At 41.1% G+C, this 23,166-nt stretch overlaps 2 protein-coding genes across 5 annotated transcripts in view; one reads left to right on the top strand and one right to left on the bottom strand.

Annotated features, from left to right (window-relative positions):
• Positions 1-4,338: 4,338 nt before the first annotated feature.
• Positions 4,339-10,063, bottom strand: grxcr1a (glutaredoxin and cysteine rich domain containing 1 a). Its single transcript, XM_058650268.1, has 4 exons — positions 9,528-10,063; positions 7,474-7,713; positions 7,315-7,380; positions 4,339-4,627 (listed from the first exon to the last, which is right to left on the bottom strand). The coding sequence occupies exons 1-4, from the start codon at positions 9,930-9,932 to the stop codon at positions 4,448-4,450; spliced, it is 891 nt and encodes a 296-aa protein (XP_058506251.1). The 5' UTR covers positions 9,933-10,063; the 3' UTR covers positions 4,339-4,447.
• Positions 10,064-15,749: 5,686 nt separating this feature from the next.
• Positions 15,750-23,166, top strand: part of atp8a1 (ATPase phospholipid transporting 8A1) — a 90,530-nt gene continuing 83,113 nt past the window's right edge. For all 4 annotated transcript variants that reach the window (XR_009242165.1, XM_058650484.1, XM_058650486.1 and 1 more), the window contains exon 1: positions 15,750-16,121. Coding sequence is in view for 3 of the 4 variants with exons in the window: in XM_058650484.1 (XP_058506467.1) it covers positions 16,073-16,121 (49 nt within the window). In the remaining variant the exon portion in view is untranslated. The remainder of the gene's footprint in view (positions 16,122-23,166) is intronic.

Here is a 23,166-nt window from a genome sequence, read left to right as displayed (position 1 = left end):
CGAGGCAGCCACGATGTTTGCTTATGCATTGGTACTTTGGTTGTTTTGTGTGTTGACCCTTGTGATAAGACGGTGACCTGTGTGCGCTGTTGTTGTACCTTGGATCTCGGCTCCAGCTCTCTCCACAAATGAATGAATGAATAGCTTAAATGATTATTATGCAGTGGTGGTGTCATGATGCTCACATGAACGTTTCTGCATCAATACAGTGATGTGTCATGCCTAATTATAGCTATGTGATGTGATTTACATTTTTAAAGTGTATGACTGAGGGGCCCGATTAAGCTACATCATATAACATAACCTTTGTTATTTGACTGAGGGTCCTTGGAAAGGCATCAGGGGTGGATAACAGCCTGAGGGGCCCCTTTCGGACATCAGAGGTGAGCAATATAACCCATGGCATATGACTGAGGGGCCCTATTAAGCTATATCATGTATCATAACCTTTGTTATTTGACTGAGGGGCCCCTGGTAAGACACCTGGAGGAGGTAACATAGCCTAAGTGGCCCTTTATTGACATCACATACAGTAATAGCCTGTGGTACATGACTGAAGGGCCAGATTAAGCTATATCACATAACATAACCAGAGTTATTTAACAGAGGGCCCCTGTCAAGATATCAGGAGATGATGACATAGCATCACATACAGTAATAGCCTGTGTTATTTGGCTTCAGGGCCACACTAAAATTGTAGTATAAATAAGGTTATTGATAGTAGCAGAGGTCTGGGCTTCAGGGGCCCCTTGAGCTGTTACGCCCCTGAGCCTAGGAACTCTAATCCATTGTTTATGAATAGAGTTATGTCATTGACCACATGTGGACACAGTGAAGAGGTTCGTTTTCAAGCCTCGGGTTTTAGGATGAGACTGGGATGTAACACCGAGTCCATTAGATGGTGCAGTTGTAGAGAAGAGAGAGAAAGAGCGATGGGAGGGATGAAGAGGAGGAGGAGGAGACTCGCCTGTGCGCTGACGTCAATAAAAAAAACAGTCATTTCCAACCAGTCTGCGCATTGACCGACCATTCAAAACATTACGCACAGGCATCGCGGCCGGACCACGCTATAAACCACTCGACTGAAATATGCTTTTGTTTTGGTTTGGGTTTTTTTCTTTTGTCGCCGAGAACCGGAGCGCGGAGGCGGTGCGGACAGAACAGCAGTGCAGGTTTTTGACCATTCCATGTTGTCTGGTTGTTGCACGAACATTATTATCAGTGTCATGTCTCGTCATACCATTCCCGAGTCAGTCAGCTCGTGCCAGTGCCACTGCCCATCTCTCGTTTCCTTCCATGTCTCCGCACGGGAACGAAAGGTCGCGTGTGCACGTTCATTTAACAATCATCATTTATTTTCTTCTTTTTTTTTTTAAATCAGAAAATAATGCTGATTTTGCCTCATTATTTTCATTATTATAATTATTATTATAAGAGGGAAAAAACGCCTGACAACACAACCCCCCCCCTGCACATCACATCACCGCTGTCACTGCGTCCCAATTTTCTTTCTCTGTTTTTTTTTTTATAAATAAAGAAAAACGGATGTTTTTCGATCCTGTTTCTGTTTCTTTGTGTTTTTTTCACCCCCCTCCATCTCCACAGTATGTGATGAACCTCCAGCTGCACACGGATGGGGGCGCAGTGAAGCTGCACAGTTGGGGACTGAGATTTTCATGCAGCTTCTCCTTCATCACCAACCCTGAAAATCCTCTCTTTTGTTGTTTGCTGCAGAACAAACAAAATCTCGTTTGTAATTAAACAAAAAAAAAACAACAACGAGATTTTGTGCAGCGGTGTCAAATCAACACATCCCATTGTCCATATGCACAAAACATGACCTCATTCACCTGCGTGTGTGTGTGTGTGTGTGCGTTCGTTCTCCTCTTAAGGACCTTTTCTGGCATAAACACAGACCTTGTCAGGACCAGTAGTCCTCAAGGAGACCAAAACCTGGTCCTAATGAGGCAAAACCTGGTTAGGTTTAGGACTAAGATTTAAAATTGTGGTTAAGGTAAGGGTTAGTCATTAACTGGTTATGGTTAAGGTTAAGGATAAAGGGATAAGGCTTTGTTTAAGCAGTCCAAATGAATGTAAGTCAATGCAGTGTCCTAAGAAGAATAGCTATGCCAACCGTGTGAGTGTGTGTGTGTTCTTGTATTTGTTGCCTCTTAAGGACATTGTCAGGACCAGTAATCCTCAAGGAGACCAAAACCTGGTCCCGATGAGGCAAAACCTCACTTCTGAAGAACTGGTTATGGTTAAGGTTAGAGGTAAAGGGATAATTCTTTGTTTAAGGCTGTCCAAATGAATGGAAGTAAATGGAGTGTCCTGAGAAGAATAGCTACACCAACCGTGTGTGTGTTAAGGACCTTTTCTGGCATAAACACACGCATTGTCAGGACCAGTAGCCCTTCATGGAAACCAAAATCTGGTCCCAATGAGGCAGAACCTCATTTCTGAAGGTCCAGGTTAAGTTTAGGACTAAGATTTGAATTCTGGTTAAGGTAAGGGTCTTTGTTAAGGGTGTCCAAATGAATGTAAGTCAATGCAGTGTCCTAAGAAGAATAGCTACACTAACCGTGTGTTTGTGATGTGGTTGCTGTGTTTTTTCTGTCACAGGTTCAGGATCAGGTTTAGTGTGTGATGGCAGGGAAAGTCTTCATGGCAGATGAGCATCCTCCTCCTCCTCCTCCTCCTCCTCCTCCTCCCTGCTCTGTGCTTTTAGCCTCTTTACAGTGCTGCCTTGTCTTATCATGTTCAAGCAGCATTGTACAGGGCTATGACAGCACAGAGAGCTAAGCTGCGTTTCCCTGACTCCCTGGACGGCAGACAGCAAAATGACATCATCCGTTTAGAGAGAGAGAGAGAGAAGCGAGGAAGGACTGTGTGTGATCTTCAGGGACTGTGGACACTGCACTGACTTTGGTTCTGCAGCAGTCCAACACACACAAGAATCCACTGCTTCTTCTTTTTTTTTAAGGGTTAAAAGGAAAATGGGAGCACATGAAGTTCCCCCTCGGATTGAATTATTCAGTGCAAAGCCACGTCCCCCTTTGCAGCCACTACATTATTGAACCGATTAGTTACACTGCACTGTGCTACTTCTGGATTAGCCAGCGTGAGCATCTCATGTCACAGAACAACAGTCGGACATTTTACCCCCAAAAATAAACAGGCTTAAATAATCCAGACAGTCTTCTGAACACATCACGCCGCTTTCATTGACGGTATTTCCATCCTGCTTCTAATCATCTGGATTTAAGAAAATGTTCATTTTTAATTATTTTTCCCTACACTGCAGCCTTAATCCAAACAAACTTCTCCCTTAATGTGTCCACGAGGAACTCAAATGTGTGATTTTATCATCGTTTATTAATGTTAATGCTGCTGCGTGGTCTATTTAAAATGTGTTTTTTGTATATCTGTCATCATTATAGCACAGTTGAAATTAAATAGTTCCGTACCAGAGTTACATCTGTATGTTAAGTAGTTGATTAATCATTTGAAATAAAACATGTAAAAGTACATATATATATATATATATATATATATATATATATATATATATGTATATATATATTTATTAAGTTGCAGTATATGTTGTCTTAAGGGAATTAAGGGAACACTAATCATCCATGTATTTGATTTGTTTTCAAAGAAAAATTAAAATTATATCAGCACAGATTTCCACCTGAAATATTTAGATCATAGAGATTTCGACATTGATTTAGGTTTCCCCTTTTATTTATTCATCTGTTTAGGTTAGAATATGTATGTGGTTAGAAGAATATTTATGTATGTAAATCTCTTGAGAAAATATATAGGTTTAGTTAAACCTGCTTTTCAAAAAGTATTCTTCCATATATACGTAAGTACGTATAGTTAATGACTGTCTATGTTTGCTAAAAGAGCCATTAAAAATATCTGAAATAACGGATGCCCCTGATTTATTATTTAAATGTGTGCAAGTGTGTGTGTCACACTACTGTACAACTATAAAATGAATGAGTCCAGTCTCCACTTTCAGGCCTTCTCTCCGTTGCAAATTGAGCCCTTGACTTTCCCTCTCTGTCCTGAGTGTCCGCTCTCCGTAAGTCTGTCTGATATGGGATTAGTGACGAGAGCATTGTTAATGAAGGAGCCTCGTCACTAATTAACAAACAAGCTGAAGTTCACTTGAGGTGACGCTATAGTTTGTGACTCCTCAGAGTTTGAAGAAATGAAGAAATTACCCCTTTATATAAAGAGCTGAAATTCACAGGTTTTTATTACAAATTTGTTTTTATTCTTTTTTTTTTTCTTTTTTTTAAACTAACAATGGCCATGGAAGAAGAGTCCTGCTGTGTTTCGTGTGTCTCTGCTTGTGTTCTAGTCCAGTTCAGGGTCCTAAGGTCCCAGAGAAGGAGGTGAGTGAGGGATTCTGGGTCAGGCACATGATAAAATCTCACTGGCTGCAGCTCACACAGGCCTGCAGACCGTTCTCGTTGCAGGAAGTGCACTTGAGGGCTTTGAAGGAATCCGTGAAGCAGTTGCGGAACACGGACATTTTGCTGCCATGGCACATCGGGCATGGGATGAAGGCGAAGCCCCCACAGGTCTGGCACGTCTGGGGATGCTGTACCCTCTGGGAAATGAATAAATATCCTTTATTTTTTATTTTTTAAATGACTCACACTGGAAAATCCAACACTGGATGAAAAACCCAAAGTATGAGGGTTTAATTTTGTCTGAATGATTTAAAAGTTAGGTGAGACGATCAGTGACACTTGAATTCCGGCACAGTAAATATACATGAACTTACCAAGTATCCAGTTCAGTTCATCCTCTAAAAACCTCATAAAATCTAACTTAAACCTGCTTTTAATACATTTAAGGCCCAAGAAAATCGTTAATCAAACAAAAAGTCAGACATTGGTCAGACGTCTTGTACTTATTCAAACTCCCCCGGAGGATTTTCTTTATAAGCAGGTTGCTTTTGTGTTTTTAATTTGAAGTCTTTAATTTTCATATTATTTCATTTCTCTTTCTTGAAGCAGTTGCTTCACCCTGAAGTTAACGGGACATCAGAGGTGTTACGACCCCAGGGTGTTGACGTAGGTGAGTGTGAGATGGGTTGCAGGTGTGCATGTTTGACTGAATGACGTGTGTGTGAGTGTTTAGGTGGATGCTGGGACCTAATTGGTCCTCATCATCATCCCAGCTGCAGTGGACTTCCCTTGAACCCACTCACACTCAGACTCCCAGCAGACATTTTGTCTCTAAAGCACTAAAACGGCTTATTTTATATTTTACTGGTGGTTTCCTGGGAGTTTGGAACTCATCTCAAATGTATCCTTTTTCTCTGGTCTGAACTGATTTCTTTCTTTTTTTGGCATGGTGCGTTCTCAAGTGACAGCTGTGACACCCTTACTGGAGATTTTATACTGAGTGTAAATTGGGAGAGAACTCTCAGTTTTAACTTCATTTTTTAAAAAGTTTTGAGCATTACAAAGTTAAGCACATCATTGCACAACAGTGGTTTGTGCTATGGCTCAATCAAAAGGTCCGTTTTTATTAATAACTTAATCATTTTGACCCTGGTAGTTTTTGGTTTTTGTGGAAGTAAGTAAAACTACGATGTATGAAAAAGCTGTTTAACAGCACTTTAAAATACCTTTAAAACAATAACTAATAATTTCGTCCTCAACTGTAGAGTGCATTTAAAAACAACCGAGGTTGACCAAAGTGCTGTAGAGAATGACGCCAGTATAAACCAATAGAAGTAGAAAGCATTTAAAAATGATACAGAGCAAAATAAAAGCACATAAAAGCAAATAAACAAACAAAATCTCTTTCGTAACAAGTGGGTAGCCTACTCCAGAAAGTCATGCAGGCAGCAGGCCTATATGCTGTGTTAATATTAGCAGTACATAATCCTTTGGATTGTAATTAAGAGCATTAAAGTTGTAAAAGTGTCTAAAGTCTAAAGGTTCTGTGATGATTTCTGACTGCACTTTAAGCTCCTGACTGGGCAGAAACCACAGAAATGTCAATAAATGTTATAAAAATGCAAAAGCTGTGAATGCACAAAAAGAAAAAACCATTGTCATCCATTGACCTCACAAAAATGTATTGTTTTGTGTTGCTTTTCAAACAATTTATTTGCTGCAACCCATCACCCAAACCGTTCCCCAGATTTAAGCTCACAAACATTTATAAATACTTGTCAAGCACATCTCTTAAATTCAAAAAGCATAATAAAATATAACGGTTAGTTCCTTGTTTTCTTAAGTTATGTTCACAACACATAACACAAGACAGTAAGATACCTACATAATGATGCTAGCAGCATGCTAACGATGCTACATAGTGAGCTAACCACACTCCCAACTCAGAATAACAGGATGTTTTTTTCTGTTGTTTTCCATATTGTTGTTGGCATTTGTGTTTCCACACTTTAGTTTTCCATGAATTGAAAAAAATAGTTTATTAACTATAACATGTTTATCGGGGAGCTTAAAGGTGCTGGTAAATGTGCTTTGTTATTTCATCAGTCTCATCTTTGTGCTAAGCTAAGCTAAGCTAAGATAAGCTAACCACCTGCAGCGGCACATTTAAGCAGACAGAGAACAGGATGATATCTATATTTACATCTAAAGAACAATGCTAATTGTATGCTACTTTCCAAAATGTCAAACTATTGCTTTGATTTATAACATTGCAGATATACTAATATACTAACAGGACTAATTAGTGAATGCAATGACCTTTCAACAGCCTGCAGTGAGTTAAATGTCATCACATTGTTCTCCCTTATTAAGACTTTTGTTGGAGCTAAATACCAGATTAAAGTGAAAGCCACAGCGAATGGCAGCGCTTGTGCGCTTATGTGACTGGCTGCAAACTCAGTTTGTTCCGCAGATCAATATCACTGGTGCGTCTCAGAGTTTGGACAAACGTGTTGCAGGCGGAATCAATAGCATTAGTGATGGTCACGTATTGATGTACATGCATGTTTAACGTTGCATTTTGCTCATGTTTTATGGATGACGTGACAAATGTGTGGGAACGGCCGCTCCTGTTTGCCGCCGTCTCCATCTTCATGGCTTTGGGGCGAAGTGTTGATTTATTATTATGACTGTATAATCACCTCACGCTTAAATATTACATATGCTGCCGAGCAAACACGACGTTCCGTCAGTCTGAAGGTATGAATAATTGAACGTCAATATGTGTCAAACCAAAGTGCTTGACTCGACCTGATTCACCAGGAAATACATACATTTTAATAGACATCAATTATTCAGGGTGTGATTTCCAAAGCAAACCTACCTCAATTTTTGTCAGAAGGTCTTGAAGTTCCCCTGATTCATTCATACCAAGTATTTTCTCCGCACCCTGCAAAACAAGTTTAATCCCAGAATCTGCAGTGAACTCGCTTAGACAACGACCGATAACAAATATCACAAGGAGGGAGTGTCGTTGACTGACCCCAAGGTAGTGTCCATCGATGAACACGACAGGTAGTGAAGGAGGTTCTCCCACCCGTTTGCACCGCTCCTCCAACTCCTTCCCGTACTCGATGTCCAGAGCAATGTTCCTCTCCACAAACTTGACCCTGTGGTTCTGGAAGATCTTTCTGACCAGCTCACAGCGCTCAAACGTGGTCCTCACCACGCGGAAGCTGGTCGTGTAGATCACAATCCGCCCAAACTCAAGTGACAACTCCACCTATGAAAACACAGGAGTTTCCTTTTAATACAGTGTATCTGCACATGTGGTTCAGATTAACCAAATCTAGATTATTGGTTTTTTGCTAAAAATGTTTGCGTTTATTGACAAAATAATAGTTTAATAGGAAAATCCCTTAGAAGATTCACAGTGAGCTAGTGCCTGTGACTACAGACTACTTAAATCCAAACACTGACTATAAATATTCTGGGAATGTTCCTGCATTGTGAACGTACTACGTAAATCTGACCCAGACAATCTCCTGTTGACAGGAAAGAGCAGTTCCGGTTTGTTTTTAAAGCTGGTGTGTATTTGGTACTTCTGCTTTCTTGCTGTAAATGCAGTAGATTGCATTCAGCTTGTTGCATTGTTTGGAGAGTAGACAAGAGAAATTGATCATATAATGAATGTTTTTTAGAGGTGTAACGTTTACTGTCTTTCTGAGGCACATTATTTTCTGACCATAAACCTAACACAAAAAGTAGACAATATAGTCTTCCTGTTTGCTTGTTGAAACCAAACAGGAAGTAAGAAAATACTGTTTATTCAGCAGCCACCACGGGATGACTCGGTTTGAATGTAAGTGTATGAGGAAATAATCCCACATCTGACTTGTTTTATGACCGCAGTGAACCTTTTTCTTCTCAGTCACTAGTTTCAGGTCTTCTTCAATAGAACATTATGTCAAATTCTGTTCCCATTTAGAGGAGAAGACAATAAAGAACTGCATTATCAGACGACACTGACGGCTAGGGGAAGTCTGTGACCTTCCAGTTACAAAACCTCATCATGGTGCTGGTCAAGTTCACGTTTTTATTTGTGTCACTTGACTATTCAGCTATTTGGGTTACACTTTCAGCGTGGTAAAGTTATATGATTGTTATTTTAGTCTTTTTTTAAGACCCTCACTTATACGACACTTTTCTCTACTGTCCTCCTTCATATCACTGAAACACTGTGTTATTTATATAACGCACTGACTCTCTATAAGTATTTTATACATTAAAAACACCAAACAATCCCCCCCCCCCCCCCCCCCCCCCAGATCTTTAAACTTTAAATGTATTAATTCTCTCTTCTAAGCAGCAACTTTGCAGATAAGGCAGGAATTAATGCAGGCCATTCAAATGATTATACATTTGTCAATAATACAGTGGATTAAGTTCAAAGCTCGCAATGATAAAAACATTATATGACAATTAAAAACAGATCAAACTAGAGCGACAAAAACATCTTTTTGTTTCTTGAATATGATGCCCAATATAAGTCGATTAAAGCATTAACGCGCACACAAGTTTTCCACTGAGGCCAGCTGAAGTGGCTTCACCTTGATAAGCATTTGAACTTCACCCTTAAAGAAAGATAATCTCACTTAATCACGGTGAGAAGCTTTATCTCGCCTACAAGGCATCTCCGCCTGATATCACTCAGCAGAGGAACCGTTTCTTGGATATGACCTCATCCTCCACCTTTCCGTGAGCGTGAACATCAGAATAACAAACACTTCTCTGTCCGTCCGCGGACAGTAGAAAGCGAAGCGCTGAGAATTCATTAACCTGATTAGTTTCTCGTGAAACTCTTAGCGAAATGCATCATCAATCTTTAATTGCCCTGCGACCTTGTCCTCTATTGTGAGCCTTTATCTCAGTCATTCCCGCTTGTAGTTCATACCTGTAACTAGACTTGAGGACGAGGACTCGCAGGCACTGACGGGAACTTCAGGAAACCCCCCCCCCCCCCAAAAAAGTGATTTGATAAAACAGATTTAAACTGAATTCGATTAGACAAGGTCCAGTCAGGTGTAAACTACTTACACTGCTGCAACTGGGAAGGCTTTCAAACAGCGTCTGACCTGCGCTGACTTTGTGCTTGACCCCCCTCACGGTCCCATTTTTACTGAGGATGTTGACCCTCTTTGTGTTGAACATCCAGTCCTTGGTGGCCCCTGCGTACATGAGTAGCTCATCAGGCTCACACTCACTGTCATCCAGCTCCGAGCCCAGGTATCCGTACAGGTGTCCGTGGGGATCTCCACTTGTGGAGGGGGTGCTGGCCCGCTCGGCGTCAGAGCTGCTGGTGCAGTCGGACTCCAGGGAGTCTGAAGGCCCCTCATCCTTGAACATCTCCTTCAACACCCGGCCACTGTTCCCCGAAGCCACGCGGAACCTCACCCGCTTCTGTGGCTTCTCCTGCTCTGCTGTCACTATCGTCGCCTCCATTGCGAACCCTCGGCTGTTTTACATGGTCCACGACGCTGCACTGTAGCTCCCTGCTTCTCACTCAGAAGTGAGCGCGCAGCTCAGACACACGACTTTGTTTCCCATGGATTACAACTATGTTTAATCCTGGCGGCTGCTGCTGCTGCTGAGGGAACAGATCTAAAAATGACTGAGTGTCCGTAAGCTGCCTTACAGTCAGACTCACACTGCCAGTAAATAATACATGCATTTCCACCATGGCAACCCGGCAAGCTAAGCTCAAGTAAAATGATCGTTGTCTTTGAATTATTCATCGCAGTTTACACAGTTGTTTTTTTTTTTTTACCAAAGCTAAAGCAGAATATTGCTAGCGACAGAAGTTACACAGTGAAGCTTTAAAGAAGGAAAATAAACAGCCCATAGCATGACACAGTTAAAATGCTCTTGCTGCTTTTTATTTACTTTTTTTTTTTTTACATTACATTGATATTTAGAGGTTTATTATTCTGATATTCATTTATTTTGACCATTATTGTATTGGTTTGTTTTTAAAATACTGTGAATGTATGTGAGTTTAGTTTTTATTGAAAACATTGTGAAAACACTATATTGTGTCCATAGTTCAACAAATACTAATAGTTTTGTCATGATATTTAACACAGACACACATGGTTACCAGAAGATGAACTTTCACTTAATTGTTGCCTTAATATTTAGTATTTAAGCAGCCATCCCAGATAATGTACCCCAATAACTTTTCATTCAATGCCATCATCAGATCTACATTTTTGTGATTTGTCAATCACTTATGAACAAACTTCACTTGAACACACACTTAAGTCATTAAATTGGATTTATATTGCATAAAGTTGCCTTGCAGTATGTTTGTATAGCTCCTATTCAAACTTCAGAGTACACCCAAAGAAAAGTAAACATATACAAAACGAAGAATAAACTCAACACATTTCTCCACAGACTTTTCATTCTGACGTCGCGAAAGTGTGACATCTTCCACGTGCGTTTGATCCATGACGTAAGCAAGTGTGTAATCCCTGAACTCTTGCTGCTTACTGTATTACACACAGAGTGGGAGTGCAGGTGTTCGCCGGCCCTGTCGTCACACACAGCAGAGGAGAAGAGAACCAGACCATATAATGTGTCACTGTCACACTGACACAATACAGAGACGCCTCAGCCCCTGTTTCTGTGTCACAGGTGATGAAGCAGCTTCCCGGAGATGACAGCACGCAGCAGTGACAGTGCCGCTCTGTTTGAGTGCTGCAGTTTGTCTCCTGGGTAAGACACACACACACACACACACACACACACACACACACACACACACACACACACACAGAGTGTTTACATCACCCCATGCTGATCATTAGACAAAACCCATCTCAAGTGTCACACTAAGATTTAATGACATCGTGAGGCTGTAGTAGTAATACGAGTCTGGCTGCGGCTCCAGGTTTTATTGATCCACAGTGACCTTAACTCTCCTTTAAAGTCTCTTTCATTTTGACAACTTTACAGCAGCTATTACAGTGTGGCCTGCGAAGGCTCACTGTATTAGTGCTGCTATTAGGCATGTAAGAAACCATTCGGGTGTCTGGACTTTGAAAGTAGTGTCTGAGCGGTATTTATTTGAACTAGTACTCTAGGACGAGGTTTTGTTGAGCTTATAACTTTTTGGTTGTTTCGAGGCTTTATGACACTAATAGTGTCCCCGCACTGATGAGAAATTACTGATGAAGAGTTGTTTAGGTTCTTCACTTGAAAACAAAGTTTTCTGTTTCTCGCTGCTTACTGATATTCTGATATTGTATAAGTTACACTCTTGAATAGATATCAGTATAATCCATCCAACCATCTTCTACCGCTTCATTCTGCACACATGAGGGTCATAATATAATATGATATGATATGATATGATATGATATGATATGATATGATATAATATAATATAATATAATATAATATAATATAATATAATATAATCCGTTTTTGGATGAAGCTGATGTCACATCCCAGCTAAACAACAATGTTCTGTTCTAGTAATTGGAATAAAAATGGTAACTGTCTTTACACATTATTTTCATTTTAAGTCGTTTTTTTATGTCATGGAGGAGCAGTCTCTCAAACATCCGTCTCCCAGAGACCCCATAGATTACAATAAGTAATGGGGAGTCAATTTCTTCACTTGTTTCTGTCCAAAAACATCACGTGAACACATTCACAGCAGATGAGAAGATGAGTAACGATGCATCAAATATGCATGAAAACAAGCCCGACATGTGTCTGCCCTGCTGTAAACACATGCCGGCCTTATCTAGACTTTAGGGGGGGAAACAACACCCATGTCATGGGAAGCCGTTTTTTATCTAATTTCAGCAGACATGAGATGACGAACACTGCTTTTGAACCCTGTTTTTATTTTCTTCTGTTCAATGTTCTAAATAGTCTAATCAACCGCGGGAGTTTGTCTCTCAGTCTCCTCATCAGTGTCGTTAATGTTGCCTCGCCTGACGCCTCAGCTGCCATTAGAGAAGCCATTGGAAAAGATTAATCCTTTCATTGCTGTTTGTTTGCCCGGCTGAGTCAAAGAAAGCAGGCTTTGATTTTGTGCAGCATGACTATTCATGGATTGCCAGTGTGATCTTTACGTTTCACCTCTGAGTTGTTGCAATAAGACAAAATCACACTGAACAAACGTCATTATTATTACTACATTACATTACTACAACCCTTCGTTATGAGTATCAGTGAACAACTGTGAACACTGCTCAAGAAAAATGACTCCACAATGATTCGCCATTTGTGATTAACTGTCCATCACAGCGCCTCATGCTTCCCTGACCATGGATCAACATCCACAAGGAGGCACAGTACAGTCAATTCAATTACAGCTGAACGTCCTCCTGCCCAATCACTCCCTGCAGGCAGAGGGAGGCAGCTGCCGGCCTGATGATGGCTTGGTTTCATCAGTCCTTACAATCGGGAACAGTGATTAATCATAAAATCAGTGACATGCTGATTCACGCCGAGGTAATAACTGAGGTAATGGATACCATTTGATAATTATCTGCATGTGACTTTTTCCTAACATTTACAGACTTGTTGTTCCACCTGATGATTTGTAGAGATGTTGACAAGTATGATGACCAAAAACAACCTGTCAAATATTATGAGTTTATTGGGCTGAGCCATCACTCTTTCTGCAGCTTTGCCTCCACAATGAGTTATGGATCTCCAAATGCTTTTGAGCGTTGTAGTATCATTTTTGTAAGCAACCAAAACAACTTTATGGCTATAAAATTACATTTTCTCAACCTGTGAGAGAACACTTACTCCTTCAGTTTGTCTGAAATTCACAGATGGGGATATTAAGTTGTTACCTAAATGGGTTTGAGAGTTTCAAAGCAAAAAACAGAGAAAAGATTTGCTGACCTATAAATGCATTTCCACTCATCGCATACAGTTGATCTTTTCTATGCTTTGCAGCAGCCAGCCAAAGTAAACATTTACAACGAAATATCATATGAAGGAAGGAGAGAAGAACAAAGGTGTGAGAGGAGCTGAATGTGTGTTGTTCTGATTTAAAAAAAAGAAAAGAAAATGTCATGCTGCGTGTAATTGATACACCGCTCTACAGAAGTAGAAACGTGTGCAGCCGGTCGAACGAGTCATTGTCAGGTCTGGATATGCTACAAAACACAACAACCAGCACGCACACACACACACATACACACATACATACAATGAAGAGGCAGGATTCTTGCCACTGTTGCTTAGCAACGGTGGGAGCTACAGAGCCAAATCCCCATGATGGTGAGCTGATGTTGAATTAGGTGGAGTGGGGGGGGGAAGAAAGGGATTTTTTTGGTGAAGATGAGTCTGTAGCAGACACAGGAGGAGGTGCACATGTTCAAGTCTTCATTTCTTATTTCTGGATGATGCTATGTAAATCAAGCCCCCTGTGTTTATGTTTAATTCTCTTTTTCTTCTCATGGACTCACTTGTTCCCTCACAGGATTCAAAGAAGTATGTTTATAATTGTAAAAACATAAGCACAGAGATCAGATTTGTCTGTCACATAATTGTTTCCCTTGTAAGATATACAGGAAATCAGAGTGTGCACTCACAAATAAGGAATCTACTTGTGAATACAAATGCACACAATCAGGACACGCAGCTAGAATGAAATCCTTGCCAGTGCAAATGTACACACATGAGGAAAAAAAATAAATGTGGCGTGAAACTGCACTTCTCTCAGACAACTGCAGTGGTGCTGCTGCTGCACAAATGCTGTCTTCATGTGTCATTTGCATTTCAACTGCAGTGGCTATGAGAACCCCCCTTTGATTTATTGAATGCACAGTGACTGTAGCAGTGCAGAGCAGATGAGAAGGCTTTTGTCTTTTTTTTTGCAGCTTTCTTCTATTGGTTTGCATGTATGTTTGTTTTCCATGTATGTTTGTTTTCCATATGTTCTATTTTTGGAAACTTGTGTGAGTGACACACCAATGAGGGATGAAAAGCAAATCGAGTAAGTCACCCTGGATTAGACCTGCCGCTGAGCTATTCTCTAGACTATAATCACATAATAACACAGTGACTGATTCAAGTGTCTACTTACAACTACTCTATTCCACTGCAGTGGCTCCCCAGGCCTGTTTTCATATGTTTTTGAGTTTTTATGGACAGGACTGATCATTTTATTCCTTAGTCTATAGGCACCTTAAACGGCAGGTGCCATATTTCTGCCACATTTTATATTCAAAAACATTCCTAATCAGAAAATGTAATGTAAGGTGACCCCTTTGAGTAACATAATATAGGAGTTTGGGATTTAATGAAAGTGTTTCTTGACTAACAAACATATTTTAAACCCTAAATACTCAAATCAAGGTTGCTCTAATGTGCCTTTGTTGTAACTCTGTGGTCAACAAAAGCGTAGATGATGATATTAGTCATTTAATTTGACCATATCCCACCATTACCATGTAATTCAGTAATAAAATGTCAAGAATATTTAACTTACATTGTATTGTAAAAATGTGCTTGGTGGCTTAATTTATAAATGCTACTTTTTCACTTACTGAACCTGTATTGTAACTATATTAGGTTTTATTTCCCTCTGCAATAAAGTGGTGTAAAGGAACCCAGTTGCATTACATGGACAAAATGCACAATATATAATGAAGAAATTAAATTGTTTAATAAATCCCCCCCAAAAAAGATCACAGCATATTTTTTTCAGTTACTTGAAGAAATAACACCTATACAATAGTTTATCTAAACAAAAAGGGAGTAGATAAATAGATAGAAAATGAAAGAATGAGAATCAACAAACGTTGTGCAGAGGAATTGATGTCAGTATAAACGTATTTCCTGCATAAAAACTATTAGTAATCGTACTGAATGTTGAAATGTTGTCATTTTCTAACGCTGCAGTAAGTATTAAACATTAATAAAAAACTACATTATACATATATATAAAGAAAGCTTCAGTTGTGGTAACCCTACTCCCACCCACAGAGTACTATTATTGTGTCTTCGATCTGTGAACAACGCTTACTGCAGAGGGGGGATTCACACCAAACAATAAATTGTTTGTCGCTTTTAAAACCTGTATGCGTCTCAGTCGTAAATGGACCCACTAGTAACGGACATTTGACCTCTAATACGTTTGCGTGCATGAAAACAAATTGCCTTAGCAGCGGTGAAATGTCGATGTATTCGTTTGTTCGACCCCCCCTCTCGCTGCGGTGAATGTGGTACAGTCCATATTGTGAAGCGGCACCATCCCTCTCTCTCCAGTGTGTGGTAAATCCGTTTCCACTCCTCCAAAGTGACGGCGTGTGTGAACTCCCAACTCGGCCGTGTGAACCGGGATGCAGGGGAGGGGAACCGTGATGCTGCTGCGCTTCTGAACATGTTTCTCTTACCACCGGGAAACCAATGTTGGCTGTATCTCTTAACATATATCTCACTATCAGCAGTACAGCCCGCATGATAGAGCTCCCTCTGCTGAATTTTTGCCGGTTTTTTTTTTTAATAAAAAAAAACCTGACGTTTGAGTAGGAGCAGCAGCCCCGCAGGGAGAGGAGAACTATCGGCCGCTTGACAGGTGCCGTCGCCCGGCTCTGCGTGGAGAGATGCCGCCCGTCCAAAGAACCGTGTCCGATCTTCGCACGCGCGCGGAGGGTATGTAGAAGCAGTTTTTCTTGTGTGTTATGTTTGAGTGATGTTTGAAGACCACATTCACCATTCTACCTTTGTTATACGGGCTTATAACAGAAAGAGGGCCGACCGGCAGGTCACTGGAAGTACAGTAACTTGCTAGCTAAAGCCGTAATTATAAACGGAGCAGGGGTTCAAGGAAACCCCGAGGGCGGAAGCTTTCCAGCACGTTTTCCAGGGAAAACAAACAATCTCCAATTTGTCGTCGTATCAGCCGTTGAATCACAGGGGCTTCCCCAGCTATATGCCCTGTTAGAGGGGCATCTGCAGCCTGCATGAAGCTTCCTGGGTCTGCTGTAGGTTATGGTGCAAACCTGGTACCTATAACCAGACTGGGACACCGCACCCCGCCGCTGTGCCCTGCCCACCACGAAAGATGGTCGCTGATAAAAGTAAATGCGAGTTTAGTTACAAGAAAACAGTGATGAAGGGAGAGTGTAGAAATGTTCTGTTACAGTTAAAATTCACATATTTTTTTTAAGCAAAAGCTGTCAAATTCTACTAGATTACCTGTTTAATGCACATTTTCAATTTGTGCACTTAAAAGAAAGACATTTTTCTTCTTCTTTTTTGAAATATCATATAACATTTTGCGCTTGAGATAAAAATATGGCATATTGATGAAAGTTAAATGCCAGCAAGTGCAATAGAAACATTGAGTGGGTAAAAGGTGATGTTTAGATGTCATTCATGTGAAGCATCACTCCAGCTTTTGCATTTCACTATGCAGGGAAAATGGTGGAATTGGCGCATGACAGGGTGTGTGTGAGCTACAGTTGGAAAATGTCAACTTTGGCAAAAACTTTCGCCTTATACAATGGTGCGAAAACCAATCAGCATTGAGATTCTCCGACTGATGTCCCATCGTCAAGCGAGAAAGTCGTTGTACCTGGTAGACACGATCGACACGAATGCACACAAGAATACTACAAAATGAGGATCTTGTGGTGTGAATGGCACGGTGCGATGCGAAAATTTGCATTCGATGTGACTGCAGCATAAGAAACAAAGGTTACTGGGATGTTTGATGGAAAGTGTCAGGAACTATTGTTGCTCTTTATTTACATCTTTTGTGGTGAACTGGAGTTTAGAATCAGTGCAATGTTTGAAAATGTGGTTAATATTTACATTACAATGAAACCCAGATGCACTTATGTTAATTTGAAAATAGTGTACTGTAATGTAATGCTAAACCTTCCAAACAGGAAGTGCAAATAAAATGTGCCTATGCAGTCATTGTTGTGGAGCACAAGACAACTTTCCTCCACTGACAATAACAAGTGTCCTGGCATCTATGGTAGCATGGGTAGAATAATCCGTCCATTGTCATTCGGCTGGGTCCTTCTCCTCTTCACTGCACCAGTAACTTTCCACTGCATCTCAGTTGTTTGCCAGTGAACGTGGCTGCAGATACATACAGTACATTGTTTAAGTGACATGAATACTCACTACAGGGCGTGTTGATTTTATGGATTAAAGGCTGGGTTGTAGTTTAAAATGTTAAGGTGTATTTGTTCATCCAGGAGAGCACATATGGTTTGACTCATGCACAGCCACGGCTTATTGCAGGCTGCAGGTGTGCAGTCTGCTAGTGTTTCTTTATGAAGTCTTTAAATTGCTCCTCTCACTGTTTTGTGGCTGTCCCTGAACTCTGACCTCTCTGGAGAAGGGAAATAATTTACCAACATGGATCAGTAACATATCACAATATTATTTATATGATGCCCACTGCACCTTCAGTCTCTCTCTCTCTCTCCCCCTCTCTCTCTCTCCCTCCCTCTCTCTCTCCATGGTAAATTGAATGGCGCTTGTGTGGTTTGATTTTGGATGGTCTGGATTTGATTAATTACAGTAGGGCTCGGTGATAAAATCCCAGTCTTGAGTTATAGCCCTTGAGTCCATATTTTCTGTTGCCAAAACAGGCAACCTATCATCTTAAAGTGAATTAAAAAGAACTAGTTGATTTACGTTGAGTAATGCAGTAACTTTGCTATATGAGACACTCGAGTATGTTTCCTTACAGGAAGTATTTCCGAGATTTGTCATTTGACTCGAGAGAGATTTCAGTGCACTCATTGTGTAAAGAAAATGGAGACAGATGCAACAGGCATTTTTTTGTCTGAATGACCCACCCACCATGACATGATTTGAAACCATTGTATTTTAAATAAGTGAATTAAAGATGACGCGAAGATGATTTTTTGCCAAAATCAGAAAGAGGTTTTGTCATTCTACTGCAACAACAAGTGCCAAATATAGAAAGTAAATAAACCCTAATATTGCAGGTGATTATACTAGCCCTAACGAATGTTATTGCTGATCAGATTTCAAAAGATGTAATCAATCGGTCGATAGGAATCTGTGTTTGTCAGGTCATATTAGGTTATCTCAACCCCGCCTTGAGCCCACATTGTCAGTATTGATCATTTCTACTTGTCATCCATATTTCCAGCTCGTGGCCTTGATGTCATCGTCCCAGTTTCTTCCAACTACTAAAAATATAGCAGTGATTTTTTTTTTATGTGACGGAAGAAGTTAGGTTGTGGTGAGATCATTCCTTTCTAATTTATAGCTACAGGACAGTTATGTGCGATTGGTAATCAATATCTCGTTAAAAGGTATGAAGGGAAAAACCCATTACGATCCGGGGTCGTCCTTGGTCTGTTAGTAACATACCTATTTAAATGATGACAATAAAGTAGATGTGAGTACAAGAGTAAAACCCATGTTTGTGCATGTAGGTAAGATGAGTTTCTCCTGAAATAATTCTTTGTTTATAAAAAGGGTGTGAGCTGTGTGCAAGTCCCAGTAGACGTTTCACGTCACCCTGTCATTGCACTTGGTGGAGTGTTGGCTTTTAAAATGCTACTTAAGCTCTTGTACGTATGAACAAATTTGTCATCCAGTGCACCACATATCCACCTGCTTGAGATCTAAATAATTAAACACGAAGCTAGATTCCATTGAAAACTGTCGATCAATGTGGCTGCTGCATTCACAAGAGCAGACGCATGAATTATGCAGTAGCTAATACCGTCACCCCAACGCCCAGCTACCACACACAACCTTTTAAGGTTACCAAGAGCAAACCAGTTTGCTGTTTTCCACTTGGTGTTCACTATCGTCCCCTCTTTCACCACATTTTCCTCCCAAGCCTCTTTCTGGTGACAGGTTTCGATCACATCCTTTACCCTGCCAAGTTCACGACCTATGCTAATGCTCCAATATCAACATTTCCGGCCCCATGGCGCCATGTTTGTGTTCATTTGGCGGCGATTCTATGTCTGCTTTGCAACATTTCTTTTTTTGGCTGTTTTGATAACAACCCAAGTGACCTTCCCACCCTTCACTTTTATTTTTTAATCACCACAGTGCATCAGGCAGGCTTCCATCTGTAAAGGGCCGTCCTCTGCCAGGCTTACCACTTAATCCATCAGCCTGACTGTCGGCTCTCAATGCTGCACACTCCCCAATCTTGCCCACCACGTCCTGCTCCAGTCCTTGTCACCCTCCACTTGTTTGCTGTGGAAACATCTGACATCACTGCCAGCCTCTGCCTGTGTGTGTTGCCAAAATAACCTTATCTGGGACACTTGAGTTTGCGAACAGGTGACATCAGTAGCTATCATCATGTTTTATGTGCGATGCTTCTGTGACAGACAGACAGACAGACAGACAGACAGACACCTTAAGACAATGATGACAGGCCTAATACCGGCTTCCACTCACAAGTTGGGAAAGCTGACTGACAGAAGCCCCTCAAGTTAATGCTATACAGATGGCTGCAAGCATCCTGTTTGCTGTCTTAGCTTGCGTATTTATCCAAAGACAGATCAAATCCCCTCTCACAATTGATACTTAAGGTGAAGATAGGCAGGTAAGCCTGTCCGATGAGAATAAATCTGTAGTGTGACGGAATGCTTGTCCTTTTATATCGGCAGATGGTAGAAGGTGTTCTTGAAATTCTGATTGCACACATACAGGCTTTGAAAGACACCAGCCTACTTCTTCTTTAGGCTGTAGATGCATGTCAGGCATTATACGTGTGCAATTGTTGAATGTTTTTTGTGTGTAAGTGAACCAGGATGTTCCTTCCTAGCATTTCAATATCACCAGCTAAGCCTCAGTCTGTCTAAATAGTGGTAACAGCGTTGGGAGGGAGACTGGAGGGGATAGAATGCTTCCTTCTGAAGGGATTGAGGGCTGCCTGTGTGCCTAGTGGATCACTGGCTGATAATAATGTGGCACAAAAGCCCAACACACCACTAAATCCCCTGTCTGGGGCTGCCGGTGTGTAATATCAAGTCCCCTTAGGCCTCTCTATTCTGTCTATGTGCAGGCATGGGATAGCTCCTCTGCTATATTTTCTGCCTCCATCACTTACCTGCAGCCATTCTAATATGTGTAACTTCAGACACTCATTTTCCCTCGCCTCAGTGATTCTCCCCTGTCTGCGAAGCAAAGGAGACGTGGCAGTTCACCACGTGGAGGGTGACGTGAAACTGCTCTTGTGCATGTGTCTATACAAAGAAGGACAAAGCATTCACAGCGTCTCTGATGAGATTGAGCTGAAGAGAGAAACTCACTGCTCACTGTATTCCAAAAAGTTGAGATATTTTAATCTTGATGAGAAAAAAAAACAGGCACGTCACAGTGGATGCGTGTTGTGGCCGTGTTGTTGTCATTTGTGTGCACATCTGATGCTGTATTTGCTGTCTTGCGTGTTCCAGGAAACAGGTCAGATGGAGAGAGGTTATGTGCTTCTCGACAGGAACGTAACACCTTTGGTAGTTGGTAAGATGAAACTCTTGCTGCCCTTCACTTCTATAATCTCAGGTTTGCAATATTCCCCCTTTTTCCAGTTTTATATCCAACTACGTGTTGGTGCTGCTTCCTCAGATAGCTATACTGTAGGTCTTAAACATACATCTAAGACATCAGTGTCTGAAACTTCTCTTCTCACTTCTTTCGGCTTCTTCCTTCAGTGGTCGCCAAAGCGGCTCATTTGCCTCCATCTTGCCCTATCTCTTGTGTCCTCATCAGTGTTTGACATTATGCAGTTGTGTAATAATGCAGTTTCCATGCAGCTCTTTGAAACAATCTGAAATTGTATACAGTCATCGCTGAAACCATCAAGGAGTGGTCAGAGATGGTACATCACTAATCTGTGCTCTGCTTTTGCTTTTTATCTGACTGAAAACGGATGTGGTGGTACTCTTAATATTTGTTCTTTTTGGTGGTTGGGCCAATGAAACGGTGCTTTCATCAATGCCTGTGCTCCTACCATGCAAGCCGTACTGTAATTGATATGGCTTTTAATAGACGGTCTGAGCACATTAATGTTGTTCAAGACTGGGGCCTGAATCAATAACAGACGAGGGATAGCATCCGTGATATGATTTCCTCCACAGACCTCAAGGGATATATGCTGTGTGTGTTGGGTACATGTCGTTCTGGAAGATGGAGGTGCTAGTTTAGCCTGTGATGCTAACACCACAAACATGTCAGATCAGGTCAGGGAGCATCACTGAAACACTGGGATGGATTAATTGTCATTGCTTGGGCCATTTGAATATTGCAGGACGTTTGATAGAGATGTCTATAGTTTTTAAAATATTTGGATTCTGAAATGTAATAGTGATTATTTGTCTTCATTAGGGAGTTTTAATAACTCCTCAAATCTACATTTTTTTTAACTTTCGGCTTCTCCTTCTAAATGGGTCGCCACAACGGATCGCCTGCTCAGTGATCGACATATTTGATGCCCTTCCATTTATCCGGGCTTGGGACCAGCACTAGGTGCACACTGGATGTGTCACAATGTTGACATAACACTATGAATGACTGATTGACTGGCATCCACAAGATCTATTTCCTGTTGAACACCTGCCCTCCCCATATGCCATTCATAAAGTTGCACTCAATAGAAAGATTTTGGCCCCTGCAGATCCCCCACCAAGCTAAACCAGGCCTAGCTAGGCCAGTTCTGTGATGTCACAGCAAGCCCCAGCTGTGTGTTGTTGTCCCTGGACTGTCCGTCCCACAGTAGCCCGCCCGCCGGAGCCTACGGGGGAGCAGGGCAAGGAGAAGGATTAATTCCGCAGCTGTCCTGTTGTTGTGAGTACTGCTTACAGAACTGTGATCTCATAAGCGACTTATGTTACTGTTGCATAGACTGAGGGTGCATCCATATCCTGCTCCAGGTATTCTCCCCATTCACAAATGTGTCTTGACTCTTGGATTACCACAAGTAGGCTGTATGTTTTCTGTCTACTTAAATATTTATGTGGAATAAATAAATCATATGCAGATCTTTTCTTTGATGTTGATGAGCAGATATGAATGGTGAATTGTGAGATTGAGAGACCCCTGTCCCAATTTTTGGAACTGAGATGTAGAGCTGCAACTAACGATTATTTTCATAATCGATTAATCTGTCGATTATTTTCTCGATTAATCGTTTGGTCCATAAAATATCAGAAAACCTTAAAAAATGTTGATCTGTGTTCGTCAAACCTGGAAATTATGACGTTCTCAAATGTCTTGTTTTGTCCATTTACCAAAATGATTAACTTTAAATGATTTCTTTGTTATCCAGAGCAAAGAAATTAAGAAAATATTCACATTTAAGAAGCTTAAACAATCGGAAATATTGTTTTAATCATGAATCATGAAAAAAGCTGAGATAACCTTTAGTAAAGGTGAGCACTGATCTTGCTGAACTGGTGAACTTGTGTGTTGTGTGAGGCGTTTCAATGGGAGTCGAGGCACTCGATATTCATCCACATCAAGTACTTGGTGCAGTTTTCTTCACAAGCCTCTTCACTGTGGTGTGGTTTCTATCCATTTGTCCATGATAGATCAATGTCAACAACCCCAAGCTGTCTGCCCCCACCCTCCCTGCAATTATTGACCAAATCACATGGCAGCACAGAGCTGGCCAGCTCACGTTCCTCCTCATCAACACTTTATTGACCAGCCTACTGGCACTCGCTCATCAGTGCATGTT

Source organism: Solea solea, chromosome 14 (genome assembly GCF_958295425.1).
Source record: "Solea solea chromosome 14, fSolSol10.1, whole genome shotgun sequence".
In the NCBI taxonomy this organism is placed as follows: domain Eukaryota; kingdom Metazoa; phylum Chordata; class Actinopteri; order Pleuronectiformes; family Soleidae; genus Solea; species Solea solea.
The sequence above is the reverse complement of the archived record's forward strand: the minus strand, read 5'-3'. Positions and strand labels throughout refer to the sequence as shown.